A 13,335-nucleotide genomic window follows, 5' to 3' on the forward strand; every position below is an offset into this window, starting at 1 on the left:
CCATTTTACTACTCTTCTGTTACTTGAGTTTAATGTATATAAGGAAGTACTTGCATTTACTGACATTCTTTTATAAGGAGTCTAATAAAATATGGTCCTTCATCTGGTGGACATTCCTTTCTTCACTTTCTCCACCTTTCTTTTCCAATATGAGTTATCATTTTTTATCCTATTACTTTTTTCATGTTTAGAACAAAATTTTTAACCTTCTCTAATTAAGAATTATTGTACCTATTTATTAGATTAAATTTATCAATTTATTGAATTTGTAATTACATGTATGGTTGTTGGAGTTTTGAGTTATGATTTTAAATTTTATGATAAAAGGTAATTTTATGATAAAAGGTAATTTGTTGATGAACAACTTTATTTTGTCTCGGTAGATAACAACCTTACCTCTACAAAAATTCAACAATTTTTGTTTCTACATGAAAATTATATAAAATCGAAACACCTCATTACAAAAAATTATGACCACAATATTGATAAAAAAAAATATATCAATAAGTGTCATAATATCTGTAAAACACAAGACTAATGATTTTTCTTTTCAATTATCTGAACATCACTCAATAGAATTCAAACCAATAATTTTTTATAGGAACAAACAAACAATATAAAAATGGAAAAGTCTCATATTTTATGTTTATAGAACAAACAATCTTTTATACTTCCTCTGTTTCCTTTCAAATGTCTTATTTACTTTTGAGTTATTATTCATCAATTACTTTTAATTGGTACTTTATTTTTAATTCATGCATTAAAGCACAGTCAAATAAAATCTTGTTTAATTCGTTTCAATATAAAATTTATTAATATTTAATTCCTTTCAATATAAGATTTATTAATATTTAATTTTTTTAATTTTTAATTATATATAATTTTCGCTATTAAATATTAAATATCACATTAGCAAATATGAAAAAAAACAAACACATGGAATATCTAATATGACACCTTGAAAAGAAAAGCAAAATTCTTGCAAGTTGCAAGGTTGACCAAAAATACTAAGAAAAAGCACAGTATAAAAAATTAATTTGTAAATTATCATAAAAAGAAAAAAAATAATATTAAAATAAATAAAATTTTAAAAGATAAATTAAAATAACAAAACTTTTATCCAATTAATTTATTAATCTCCGAAATAACAATTATTTAACAAGATCTTTTGTCGGAGTATTTCATTTTTGGAGCTACTAGGAAAGACAAACACAATCAAATATATCAATTAGTACAATGACAAAGACCCATCATCAAACCCCACTAAAATTTCCCATTCAAAATTTTAATCTTCCATCTTCGTGTATCTAATAGTGACTTCCATTAATCGAATACAGCTACAAGAATCCCAAGAGCATGCTACTTTGCTCTAAGAATTCCAGCATTAATGGCAACTTCAGCATTCAAATCGACCTCCAGAAGACCCACTACTTCATCTTCAACCCCAACAACTAATAAACAGCCGAAAAAGCAGCAGAATTCTACCCAGAAAGCTCCTCTTCGAAGATCAAGAAGTGTGAGCGCATTTTCGAGGACCCATTTGGATACAACTACGGAATTTCATAACAAAAGAGATAATCCTCTATTTTGGGCTGATGGGTCATCTCATTTTGAGGAAGATAATGATGGGCTTGTTAAATTTTCAAAATTTGAGATCTCAAAATCTAGTGGGTCGAATAATTTTAAGGGTTCTAATGTTGGTTGTGGGGAAACTAGAAGGGGAAGGTCAGTTTCTAGAAGTGTCGGTGTTAATGGCGGAGAAAGGACGGATTTTGGTCGGAGCTTGTCTAGGATTAATCCTACTCGTCGGAGGCGGTCGCCGTCTTGTGGACACTACAAAAACTCTGAGGTTTTCGGGTTCTTATTTCTTATTTATCTCTTATTATTGGTGTTAGGATTTAAGGTTTTTTTAAGTATTTTGTGTTGGGAATTGCTGAATTTTTTGTGTATTTCTGTTAAATTGGTATTGTAAATCAGTCTGAATTGCGGTAATCTTTGTAAAGTACTGATCAATGCTGCCTTTGCATGTGTGAATTATGGGTAATGTACTAGCTAATGTGCTCAATGTTTGTTGTTGCTGTTGTTTTTGTACTAGCTAATTTGTTCAGTGGTTCTTGTTACCGTGTAACATAATTCGCCATCTAATTACCTTTTTGAATTAGCAGTTCGCTCAAAATAATCCTGAAATAGCTCAAAACGATTATAATTTGCTTTTTTCGATTTGCAGTTTGGGAGAAAATTAGCGAATCATGTGACAGTGAACATTTTACTGTTATACTGCTACTGCGTTGGATAGTGGTGGTTGTTGTACTAGCTAATGTGTTCAATGGTTGATGGTTGTAGAAAATGATGTGGTTATGCCTGGGTTCAGCTATAAAACTCAATTCATCATTCATGAAATATTGTGCATAACTGAATGCCTGAAACATAATTATCTCTGAAATTCAAGTATATATGTAGGAGCAGGAAAATGATTTGTTAAACTTTAGAAGTAAAAGCAAGATCAGCTCAAATGGAAATCAAACTTTTCTTGAGGGGAAAAAAAAACTGGTTAGAAGTGCTTCTGATTTGTCTGAAATACTGAAAGACTCTAAGACCTGGTCAAGTCAACATCCTACCTTCGAGACTTCAGATGACGCTGCCGTTAATCCGGTTTTTGTTATTCTATAATTCCTTGTACTTTTTGTAATTTGGTTTACTAACGGGCAATTTTCAACCAAGGTTTTTTGTGCCTGTTTCCTTTTATAGTCTGGTTCTCAAATTTCTCACTGGGGTGATGCAAGATCGACAAGTTTCATCTCAAAAGCCGAAGAAAGGATTATCAAACCGGTCTCAGAAGAAAGGGTTGGTTACTTTTTATTTATTTTATTTTTTTTGTGTTTCTTATTTATGAGAAGTTGCCGATAATGTTTGCCATCAGGGGTCAATTGAAAACAACATTGTTATTATAACAAAGATAAAATTGTGTACATCTAACCCTTCCAAACCCATACTAGGTAGGAGCCACATGGCATTGAGGTAATGACATTATCTATCAATTTTTCAAGTTGGATACAGGACCCTAAACAGTGGATACTCTCTTTCGCAGTTATACTCCTTGAAAGATAATATTGGTACAACTAATGGAATTCTAGAAACTGTTCGTTCCGAAGTTAGGCAGGCTATCTCTGACATGCAGAATGACTTAAAAATTGTGAGTCTTCTACCTTTTTCAACATTGAACTTGAATTGTTCCTTCTCTCTTTTTATATTTACATTTTCTTTTAGTATATATTAAAGCCATATTCCTGCAGCCTAGTCATCTCGGAAAGATGATTGAAAAGAAAGTGAACCCAACTTTACTTTAACAAACAGCTACTAAAATTGTACCCCATTATATGATGTGGGATTCAAATTAGGAACCTTTGGGGCAGTGAAGAATTTCAAATAGTGAGGTAGGCTTGACCTATTATGTAGGTAGTTTCATGGACTATGGTGGTGTTCATCTTAAGATTCACGAACATGGAATAGGGTTTCTAGGCTCAGAATGTGAGTCTACTAAGAATACGGTTATCATGACTATTGTCTGTCGGTATAATGGCTCAATTGGCTTTATAATGAATGCCATTAATCTGCTTATTTATAAATGAATATTCCCTAGAAATGCACTAAAATCACCATACATGATCCTTGAAACGAACAATCGAGATGCATAGTTTAGAGAAAAAATTTTAGCGACATTAATATTTCAGTCTTATGAATTCTTGCAACCTGGCGTCAGAGCCGTCTCTAGATATTTTGGCGCCCTGGGCAAAATAGCATATTGAGGCTATTTTCCTTTGCAATTTATCACCTATATGGACCCTTCTACAACCATTAATTTTGCTTTTTTGACATAGGGCCCTAGGCGACGACCCCTCTTGCCCACCCCTAGGGCCAACCCTGCCTGGCATGTTAGATTCTTAGTCTACAATCACAATCTTGTAGGTGTATGCTTCAACGTGTATTGTGTTTTGGATATTGTGTTTGCTTACTATGTGCTTAAAATGATTTTTTTTGAGAATGGGTTGAGTAAGTTTATGCTTTAACCATGAGCCTATCTGGGGGTGACATGATGGGCCAGAGGGGACAAGCGAAAAGAAGAGAGCAAACAGGGCATTTTACCATGTATAGTAACGCGGAAGAACTCAACTTGGTAGCCAAAATACGCGACGCGATTTTAGCAAGATGCGTGGGGGGCAGGGGTGATGTTAATTTTAGTTAGCTAATAATTAATCTCGACAATATTTGTGAGGGATGGTAGAGCTAAACTTTAGTCATGGTGCAAATGCTTCTTTATAACTTCAAGTGCTAAATAGTGTTATGAAATCCTTTTTTTGATAAAGCTACTAAAGCACAAGCAGATCGTTCTTTCATGTTCTTGGATTTTATCTCGTGTGAGTTTGATTGCATGCGAACATTGAGGACTAAGGGTTTTTTGTTGGGTGATTAGGCAATTTCCCTTATCATTTCTTCTAGTCAAAAGTAATTAATATGTGTAGATGTGCTTTATCTTTATAGATCACTAAATGATTTTCATGCTTTCTATATAACATGTTAGGTACTAACAAATTATATGCTTGTGCAAAATTCAAAATAGCCTATGCCTCCTCATTTCTCGTTCGATTGATGGTTTGTTTTTATAATTGAAAAATCGTGAATGTCTGACACCTTTTCTTTTTCCTTTTTGGTTTGATGGGTAGGGACTACATAACTTCTTCGTTATTACATGTGTAAGACTATGTACATCCGACCCCTTAATTTTGCCTAGATGGAAGCTAATTGGTGGTTTTGGGGTGATGACATGTTGTTTGGGCAGGTGAGGAGAATTGAGTCATGCCATCTATGCTTCCGAAACAAATAGCGTTTTTATAAGACATTATAATTATTGTCTCGTTAGTTAGAATAATAATGACAAGTTGAGGGGTTCATTATTGTGCCCTCTCTGGTACCCTTAGTTAACCTAATCTATTCTCAACTTTCACAATAAACTACATGATGAAGTGTATATATTTTCTTAAAGTTACCATAAATATGATGTATTTTTGTGGATCTATGGAATTTAGCATTTATCATTTATAACTATAAAAGGATCTTTGTTAGTCACATCTTCCCACGTTTATTTGTTTTGTTTCATGTAGCCCACCTCATTTTGTTGAGAATTGGGATTGATACTTTGGCATTATATTTGTATTGTTATCAACTATAAAGATGAAAATTATTTGCTTTCCCAAACTCATACCATGCTGCTGCTCATGCTTGGTAGTTGGGCCTTGGCTGGAACTTTTGATGAATCTAGATAGCTGCTTGTTTCTGAAACATTTTTCTTGATGAATTTCTTCCCATTGGGTATAATTCTAGTTCGAAAGGATAGGAAACTAAGAGAATAGGCTAATTTCTAGGGAAGGTACCAAGTTGTATTTGCCCTATTCACACGTAAAACGTGAATAAATTGATCCACTATTATGATTGGTGAATTAGACAAATGAAATAGCCGTGGATTGTTAATATATGGTTACATAGAAGTATTTGATGTTTTCTATATAACAACATTACTATCAGTCTTATTTCCTAGTGATTTTCTTTTTGTCGGTGGCATTTACTTCTATTGTGCTTACTGAACCACAAAATATATATGCAGGCCATGCTAAGGGGTAGTTCTGATGTTACTCATCCAAGTATTGTCTCTGACCTTTCTCCTGAACTAGAAGATACAAATACAGTTGAACTAGTAAGGGATTTTAGAGAGGAATTTGCAAGGGAGCTAGAACAGGTAAAATATCTATGCATGACACTTTAGATCTAATATTAATTTTATTGTCTTTGAATTTGAATAATGAGTGATCAATTGATAAATACTTTTTTCTCTGTTATGCTCCAGAAAGTTCATCCTCCATCCCCAATATCTTATGGATACCTCTTTTTCTCTCCTACTGAAAGCCACTCATTTCATTTGAGAATCATAGAGTTTCTACTTAATTTCATATAGCATGCTTGATTTGGAAGCAAATCTCTTCTTTCCTCTTCCTAAAAGATGGACATTTTTTTAGATTTGGGGAATATATGGAAATTGCTTTCTAGGTTAATGGATATTGTGCACTTTACGACATTTATCATAAATCGGCCATTTTTGGCCACTTGACGTTTTAGGGTCCTTCAATCTTCAACTTCTTTCTCTTCACTCATGAAGTTTTATGTCAATCTTTGTTCCACTTTTATATACTTTTCTTCCTAAAGTGTTTATTCCTTCAATATTCTTACTTTCTCTCCTTTGGATTTGTTTTGAATTTGAATGATCTGCATATTTCAGTTTTTGGGCTAATTTGTGAAAAAAACATCACTGAAATTTGGTGGTTTGATGTCAAGTTATGCATTTATATTTTGTTGTTAAACATGGTTTTTATGGCGAGTTTTTGATGTGATTGGATGATGGTGGCTATTTTAAGATTTCTCGGTGCGGTGGTTGACTAGTTCTCAGTTGTGGTGGTAACAGTTGGCAACCCGTCAGGGGTGTTGGTGGCGGTTGGCAAGACCTCGATGATTTGGTGTTGGTGGGTGGTGACAGGGGTTAGGAATTTCAACCCCACCTTTTCTCTTCCTAATCCAGGGGAACATCTGTATATGAAAATATCTGGTTTGTGTTTTACAGTGCATGTAGAATTTAACAAAAAAGGAGGAAGAATGTTTGCTTTAAACTAATGGGTGATAATTACCCATGTTGTGGTACAAAAAGTATATATCCCTATTTCTAGTCATTGTTGTTTTACTTTGACCTGCTATGATGCAAATACGCTATTGATACATTAGCTTGTTTGATTGCAGTGTGAAGAACGTACAAGAATTCTCCGAGCAGAACTAGCTGTTGAAGAGCATCGTGAGTTTGAATTGAATAAAATACTTAGCGACATTGTTCCAGAACCAAAGACTCCTATAACGGAAAAACCTCGTGTCGTAAGAAAGGTGATGTATATCTCTTTTAAGTATTATAACTAAGTTGACATCGCATCTTGGTAATGTATAGTATGGTGATATGTGGTAAGTGGTAGTAAATGGTGGTAATGGTGATTAATCTAAATGTAATTATATGGGGTCGTACCAGCTCTCGTGGATAAATGGTAAAAAAAGCAAATCTGCAATTTCTAATTCCCAAGATCAAGCCTTATGTCCTATCAGTCTTTATCTATCTCAATTATATGGGGTTGCTACATGAACTAAACAAATTAGCGTGGAAAAGCGTGACTAACAGATTATTTGTCCCTATCTATTTTTCTTTTTTTTTGATTTCTGGGTAGGCTAGAGTATTTATACAAGTAAGGAAGAAGGGGAAATTAATCCTTAGGGTGAAAGGGAAAACTCTCAACGACTAGGCTAACCTGAGATTCTCGTCCTATCTAACAAAATCAATGGAGATGATCATCTACATGCATCTTTCTCCGTCATTCATATCCATCGTCTTGTGCTACTGCTAATACCTATTCTTTATGTCATTCTTCACTCCTATTATTCATTGCGCCTACTTCTTTCTCTTCTAAGTTTCTCAAAGTGAGATGAAAATCTAGGAAAATTTGACAAGAACTATCTTAAGCATGGCCAGCCTTCTCTTAACAACACCTTTATTCTTAAACTATTTTCAACTATAGAATTTTCTTCTTCTAATGATCTTATGTCATCAAAGACGATTGAAATTTGGTTTTAGGGTTATGCTTTTACATCTTTTGTTTCAACTTTTGTTTCCCTTTTCATCTCAGCTAATAGAAGCGTGGTATTTCATTATTTGACGCAACAAATGAGCTTATGTCTGTGAATCATTTTGAGAAGACACACCAAAGTTGTGCTTATTTTGATTAATCCACCCTTACGATTTTTCATGAGAAAGTTGGTCATAGAATGGATTATTATGTAAATTTCAAGGGAATTTTCCAGAAAAAATGAGTTTGGGAAAGTTCTTTAGACATGATATCTGCGTGAAACTTTCTTAAATCGAATTTTGTTTAATCGTGTAGTGTTTTTGGCATTTAAATTTCTCTTAAGCCTTCACTAATAGTCAAATCCATTTACATTGATTAATCATAAATAGTTTATGGCTAGTGAGATTTCTATATGTAGATGATAATTCATAATATCGTATAAAGTAAAACCGTTGTGTTGTGAGTTCCTTTGTGTGTTCAAATTCTCATATAAAGTACAAGAAGTTATTGATGACAATTTCTACCTATTCTTCCCTGAAACTGGTATCAATCTGTAAACAATCATGAGGTTTCTTGTATTAAAAACTTGAAAGGCTTAGGTATCTTCTTTGTCCTTTCCGTAATTCTACTCCTTCAGATCAATCTGATAGAATAAGTTTTACAGGCTAGTTTTGAAAGGAAGAAAATGTCAAAATGTCTCGAACAAGAAGCCTTGGCTTATTTTGATGAATGTGTTTCGATATCAACATTTGAGGATTCTGACTTCTCATCTCCAGAGGATCTACCTTCCAACATGGTCAGTATTGACGGCCTCAGTCATGAAAGATTGGGTTCACGTTTTTCTGGAGTTCCTAGCAGAGCCATTGATTCCTACTCCATTGAGACCCAGGTTTGTTTCTATTCCTTGCTTATGCATGCTCCTCTTCCCTGTTTGCTTAGAGTTTTATCCTTTTTTTTCGTCCAGATCACAGAAGCGCGTATCACGAAACTATGCCCGGTATCGCATTTTGAACCATTCCTACTGAAACCATATGGAAACAAGGTTCGTAACATTAAATGAACTTTTCTCATTCGCATCAAGAAGAAAAAGCTTTCCTTTTATGATTTTTCTACAATAATCTCAACTTTAGGGGGTATTTTCCTAGAGTAAACCTAATAACCAGATGACTTGTTAAACCAAGTTTCATTTAGAAAAAATAAATTAAATTAAAATATCGAAAAAAATGTTTAAAAAATGTGAAAAAAGTTTCTGATTTTTTTTATTATTCAGAACTTTTTATGTAAATTTTCAAATTTTTTCTTTAATTTTACATTAATTTTCAGTTTAATTTTTTGGTAAATTACCTACTATAGCAGGTTATCCGGTTACCCGAGTTTACTCTAGGCAAATATACCTAAAGTTGGGATTATTCTTGGTTAATTAATAGGTGAGATTATTGTAGGAAAATCATGAAAAGGTTGGATTATTTTAGGTAATTTATCCTAAAAGAAAAATCATAAAAGGAAAGCTTTTTCTTCTTGATGCAAATGAGAAAAGTTCATTTAATGTTACGAACCTGGTTTCCATATGGTTTCGGTACGAATGGTTCAAAATGCGATACCGGGCATAGTTTTGTGATTCGCGCTTCTGTGATCGTGGACGAAAAAAAGGATAAAACTCTAAGCAAACAGGGAAGAGGAGCATGCATAGGTAATTTTTCCTTTCATTTATTATAATTTTATTGTGTTCTACTTTTGTGATACAAGACTTATGATTTATGATTAATGTTATGGACTTATGGTTGTATTGATTGCTTATGATCAATGTATTTGGATAGCACCACGACCCTATCTTATCTACTATTGTATTAAATTTTGTTTCCTTAATTTCCAAAAACCAAGTCAACTGTTAGTCTCTAGGTGGAGCTTGCCCATGGACTCATGGTGCAGATGGAGCACTATGAGGGACTTGTGATGCAGGTGGAGCATTGTGAGTGGTTATACTTAGAGACAAGTATGTAATGAGTCTTGGTTGGAGACTTGTTGGTGTTATTGGGTCTTGGTTGGAGACTTATCGTGATGGGTATTGGTTGAAGACTTATTGGGGTGTTTGGCTTTAGCACGAGCTTTGCATTAGGTTTGGCTTGAGGTATTTCACTATGGTTTGATGAGGTAGTTATTGACTATGGGTTCTCGTCAAGGTGGAGATTGTTGGGATGATGGTAACTCGAAGTGAAGAAGAGTTGTGGCCATGAAAAGTTGGAACGCTGTTTTTGATCTAATTCTAGAGAAGAACGCCGAGTCGGCGTCCATAGCAGTTGCAGGATAGCCGACTCAGCTGTGGTTTCTGACAAATTGGAATATTTTCCAGATTGTGAAGCCAACTCGGCGGCGGGCTGGAGGTTAGTGAAGCCGACTCGCTTGTGCTAGCGGGAGACGCGAGGAGCAGTTTTCTTTTTATTTTTGGCCGGTTATTTGTGTGACTTGTTGCCCAAGCCTCTTTTATTTTGGGGTTTACTATATAAACACCCCACTATTAGGGTTAGGGTAATGAATAGAAAACACAAAATTTGAGAGTGAGCTGTCAAGTGAGAATTCTTGTTCATCTTTGTAATCTTCGCAGTTTATAGTGAAATTTGTTCGTTCTCGGTGCCCGTGGACGTAGTTATCACACAGATAGTGAACCATGTAAATTTCTTTTGTGTGTTCTTTTTGCTTTGTCTCAAATTTTCTTATTGTTTCTTATTGTTTTATCAATCCGGCTTCAGCTGTTGCACAACATCAACATTTTTTGTTTCTCGTATCAAATCAACTCTCGTTTCGTGCTACATTGACCATGATATTTGATGCTTCTGCTAGCTTGATTCTCCTACTTCTAATGTTTCTTGCATATCAATGCAATAAGTTCATGACTCGTCTCATTTTAAAGAAGATAAACACATGCTCTTGGAGTATAATCACAACGTCATAGACCGAAGAAAACCTTTCTGTATCATCAAATATTAATGGTTCTGTATTATCTGTAGGGTGAGTTGCAGACCACTACAGTCGCAGATCGTAAAGAGAGTCCTAATGTATCAGCTAGTAGCAGTAGTCGTAACAACAGTTCACAGCCGAACAGTTTGGCACCCACGTCATTCGATTCCAATTCACTGAAAGAAGACATAAAAAACTATGTGAATAAACTAACGAAAGACAAAGGACGAGAACGAAAAGACTATGGTGACGTTAATACAATCAATCAAAATGCTCGAGATTACACGCGTGCAGATCCGTTGGAGAAAGTATTGATGGACAGGGTAAAGTTTAGGCACAGCATTGAGTTTGGAAGCATGTTATTATGTGGTGGTGGGAGTGTTGGCCTTTCATTGCCACCCTTTTTATGGTAAATACTTGGATTTTGGTATTAATTTTCAATTATGTACTTGTAAGTTCTATCTTTTTGTTCATACAAATATGCAATTAGTTTTCAAGATTCCTTGGTAATGAAATGAAATATCATCTCATTCTTTATTCATTTGTTTGGAAAATGTTTAATGGCTTGAATGCTTAGATTGAAGTATTGATTAATATGTCTGTTGTTGTCACAAACATATTTAGTAAAACAATTATCAGAAAAAATTGATATTAATAATTTAATCTTTCATCCATTCGCTGTGAATGATTTTCACATTTAGAATATGTTTTAATAATTTAACGTATGTTATACTTTTACCCACAACATATTATATTACTAATAATATGTAATAATAAGGTAAATTGCTAACAAAGTAAGACAAAAGTTGGATTATTTATAGCAAATTAAAGAAAAATGTTAGATTACAAGAAAATAATTTAAGGATGAAATTATTCACAATCGACGCGCAAAATATTAGATAATTAATATCAATTTTTTCAAAACATTATTAGAAGAAAAGTAAGTCAAAAAGACAAAAGTCAAATGAATAAGTTACTAATGCAAGTTTAGTTTTGACTTTAAAACTAGTTTTTCAATTGACTTTAAGGTAATTTATGAAAATACTTTTTTATATTTAATCAATTAAAAAGTCAAAAGTTAAATAGTCGATGAAAATATTTGTAGTAAAACTCATTACCAATGCAAGAATAAAAGAAGCCAGAAGAAGAGTGCATAAAAGTGAGCCTAGCAATTTAAAAAAAATAAAAAATGTATATACTTGTGTGTTCCAAATAAATAGTAAGTAAAATTATGAAAAATAAGAAAAACGAGTAAATCTTATGAAAGTAGTAAAAAATGCATGAAAAAGTTACTTAATATAGAATCTTTTCCCATAATATTGCTCAAAAATAAATTAATTTCCAGTTTGCATTATGTGGAAAAGTATTTCCCACAATACCGTCCACGTAGGATAGGTTTTGGTTTTTTTTTTTTTTTTTTCAAATATAACTGCTAGTTGAAATGGCGGTTTTGTTTAGGAATCTTAAGTAAACCGCTATATGAAATGACGGTTTTGTTGAATTTCAATTTTTTTTAAAAAAAAATTAAATTAAATATAGCAAACCGCCACTTGAAGTGGCGGTTTTGTGCCTGTACAAAACGACTGGTTCTGTTTTCATTTGGGCACTTGTTCTTCCTTCCTCCTTCCTCCTTGCTACTGCCGGTTCTGTTTTTAAAAAAAATTTTCTTCAATCCTCATTTACTTCATATTCACAATTCCTCTCATTCAACTAAATTAATCAACTACATTCTCATCTTCTCCTTCTTTACTTGTTCATTTTCATCATCATTTAAGGTATTAATATAAACCCTAATTTATTTCAATTTGCAAATTAAATATTTTGTTCATTATTGTTGTCATTTGAAGTTATAAATACATTGATTATTTGTACATTCTCTTGATTTCATGATTTAAGCTTACATTTTACACATTTGTAGTTGAATTTTATGATTTGGTTTGTATTCATATAAAGTGTTTGATGATATGCTTCAATGAAAGTTTATTACTTTGTTGGATTAGTTTAATGGTTTTAGTATATATTCATGGTATTTTTAGCTTTATATTTGAATTGAAAGTTCTAATAAGTGTTCTAATACCTTAATATGACAAATTCTTGTGTTCACATTTACACTTCCCTTACTCATAAGCAACAATAAAGTGTATGTGAAATCACATGAAAAACATGTTTGTGTTTGCAGAATATGGATCATTATCCCGTTATAGTGTATTGGGGTGGGGAAGTAAGTTGTACTGGATACGATGTTGTGTATAATGGAGGATTAAATACAGTGATGTTTATTCATGGTCAGAATACTAATTTTGAGGTGCTTTATAGCAAAATCTGTGATGTAATTGGTTGTGATCGCAACTCTTTTATGTTAAAAATGGAGATGAAATATCCGGTGACTGGGAAAAACACGTGTATCTTTTGTGGATTTAGTGGTCATAATAAGAAAACATGCCCTCGAAGGGCAACAAAGTATTGTTTTTTTAATATTTTGTAATATCATGTTGAGTCTGATAATATTTATGTGATTTTTATAACACTTATGTATATAACAGCGATCCTGGCGATGCCAAGCCCAGTTGATCCATCAGTGCTTACGCTACAGGCGACACACAAGAGCGTAGCTGCGTGGGAGGGCTCCACTGCCCAATTGGTTACTCGTCAGCACTACCAGGCGAGTATGTTA

The 13,335-nt window shown here is 33.3% G+C and overlaps 1 protein-coding gene across 3 annotated transcripts; it reads left to right on the plus strand.

The window, feature by feature from the left end:
• Window positions 1-1,201: 1,201 nt before the first annotated feature.
• LOC130817298 (uncharacterized) lies at window positions 1,202-11,202 on the plus strand. 3 transcript variants are annotated; one of them, XM_057682923.1, is made up of 8 exons: window positions 1,202-1,849; window positions 2,461-2,652; window positions 2,749-2,844; window positions 3,089-3,193; window positions 5,660-5,791; window positions 6,841-6,978; window positions 8,371-8,595; window positions 10,712-11,202. In XM_057682923.1, exons 1-8 carry the CDS (start codon window positions 1,388-1,390, stop codon window positions 11,072-11,074), a joined length of 1,713 nt encoding a protein of 570 aa, XP_057538906.1. In that variant the 5' UTR covers window positions 1,202-1,387; the 3' UTR covers window positions 11,075-11,202. The 3 variants fall into 3 exon arrangements, with proteins under 3 accessions (XP_057538906.1, XP_057538907.1, XP_057538908.1); XM_057682924.1 differs by having other exon boundaries at window positions 2,467-2,652; XM_057682925.1 differs by lacking the exon at window positions 2,461-2,652.
• Window positions 11,203-13,335: the final 2,133 nt, after the last annotated feature.

Source organism: Amaranthus tricolor, chromosome 7 (assembly GCF_026212465.1).
Source record: "Amaranthus tricolor cultivar Red isolate AtriRed21 chromosome 7, ASM2621246v1, whole genome shotgun sequence".
Classification (NCBI taxonomy): Eukaryota; Viridiplantae; Streptophyta; class Magnoliopsida; order Caryophyllales; family Amaranthaceae; genus Amaranthus; species Amaranthus tricolor.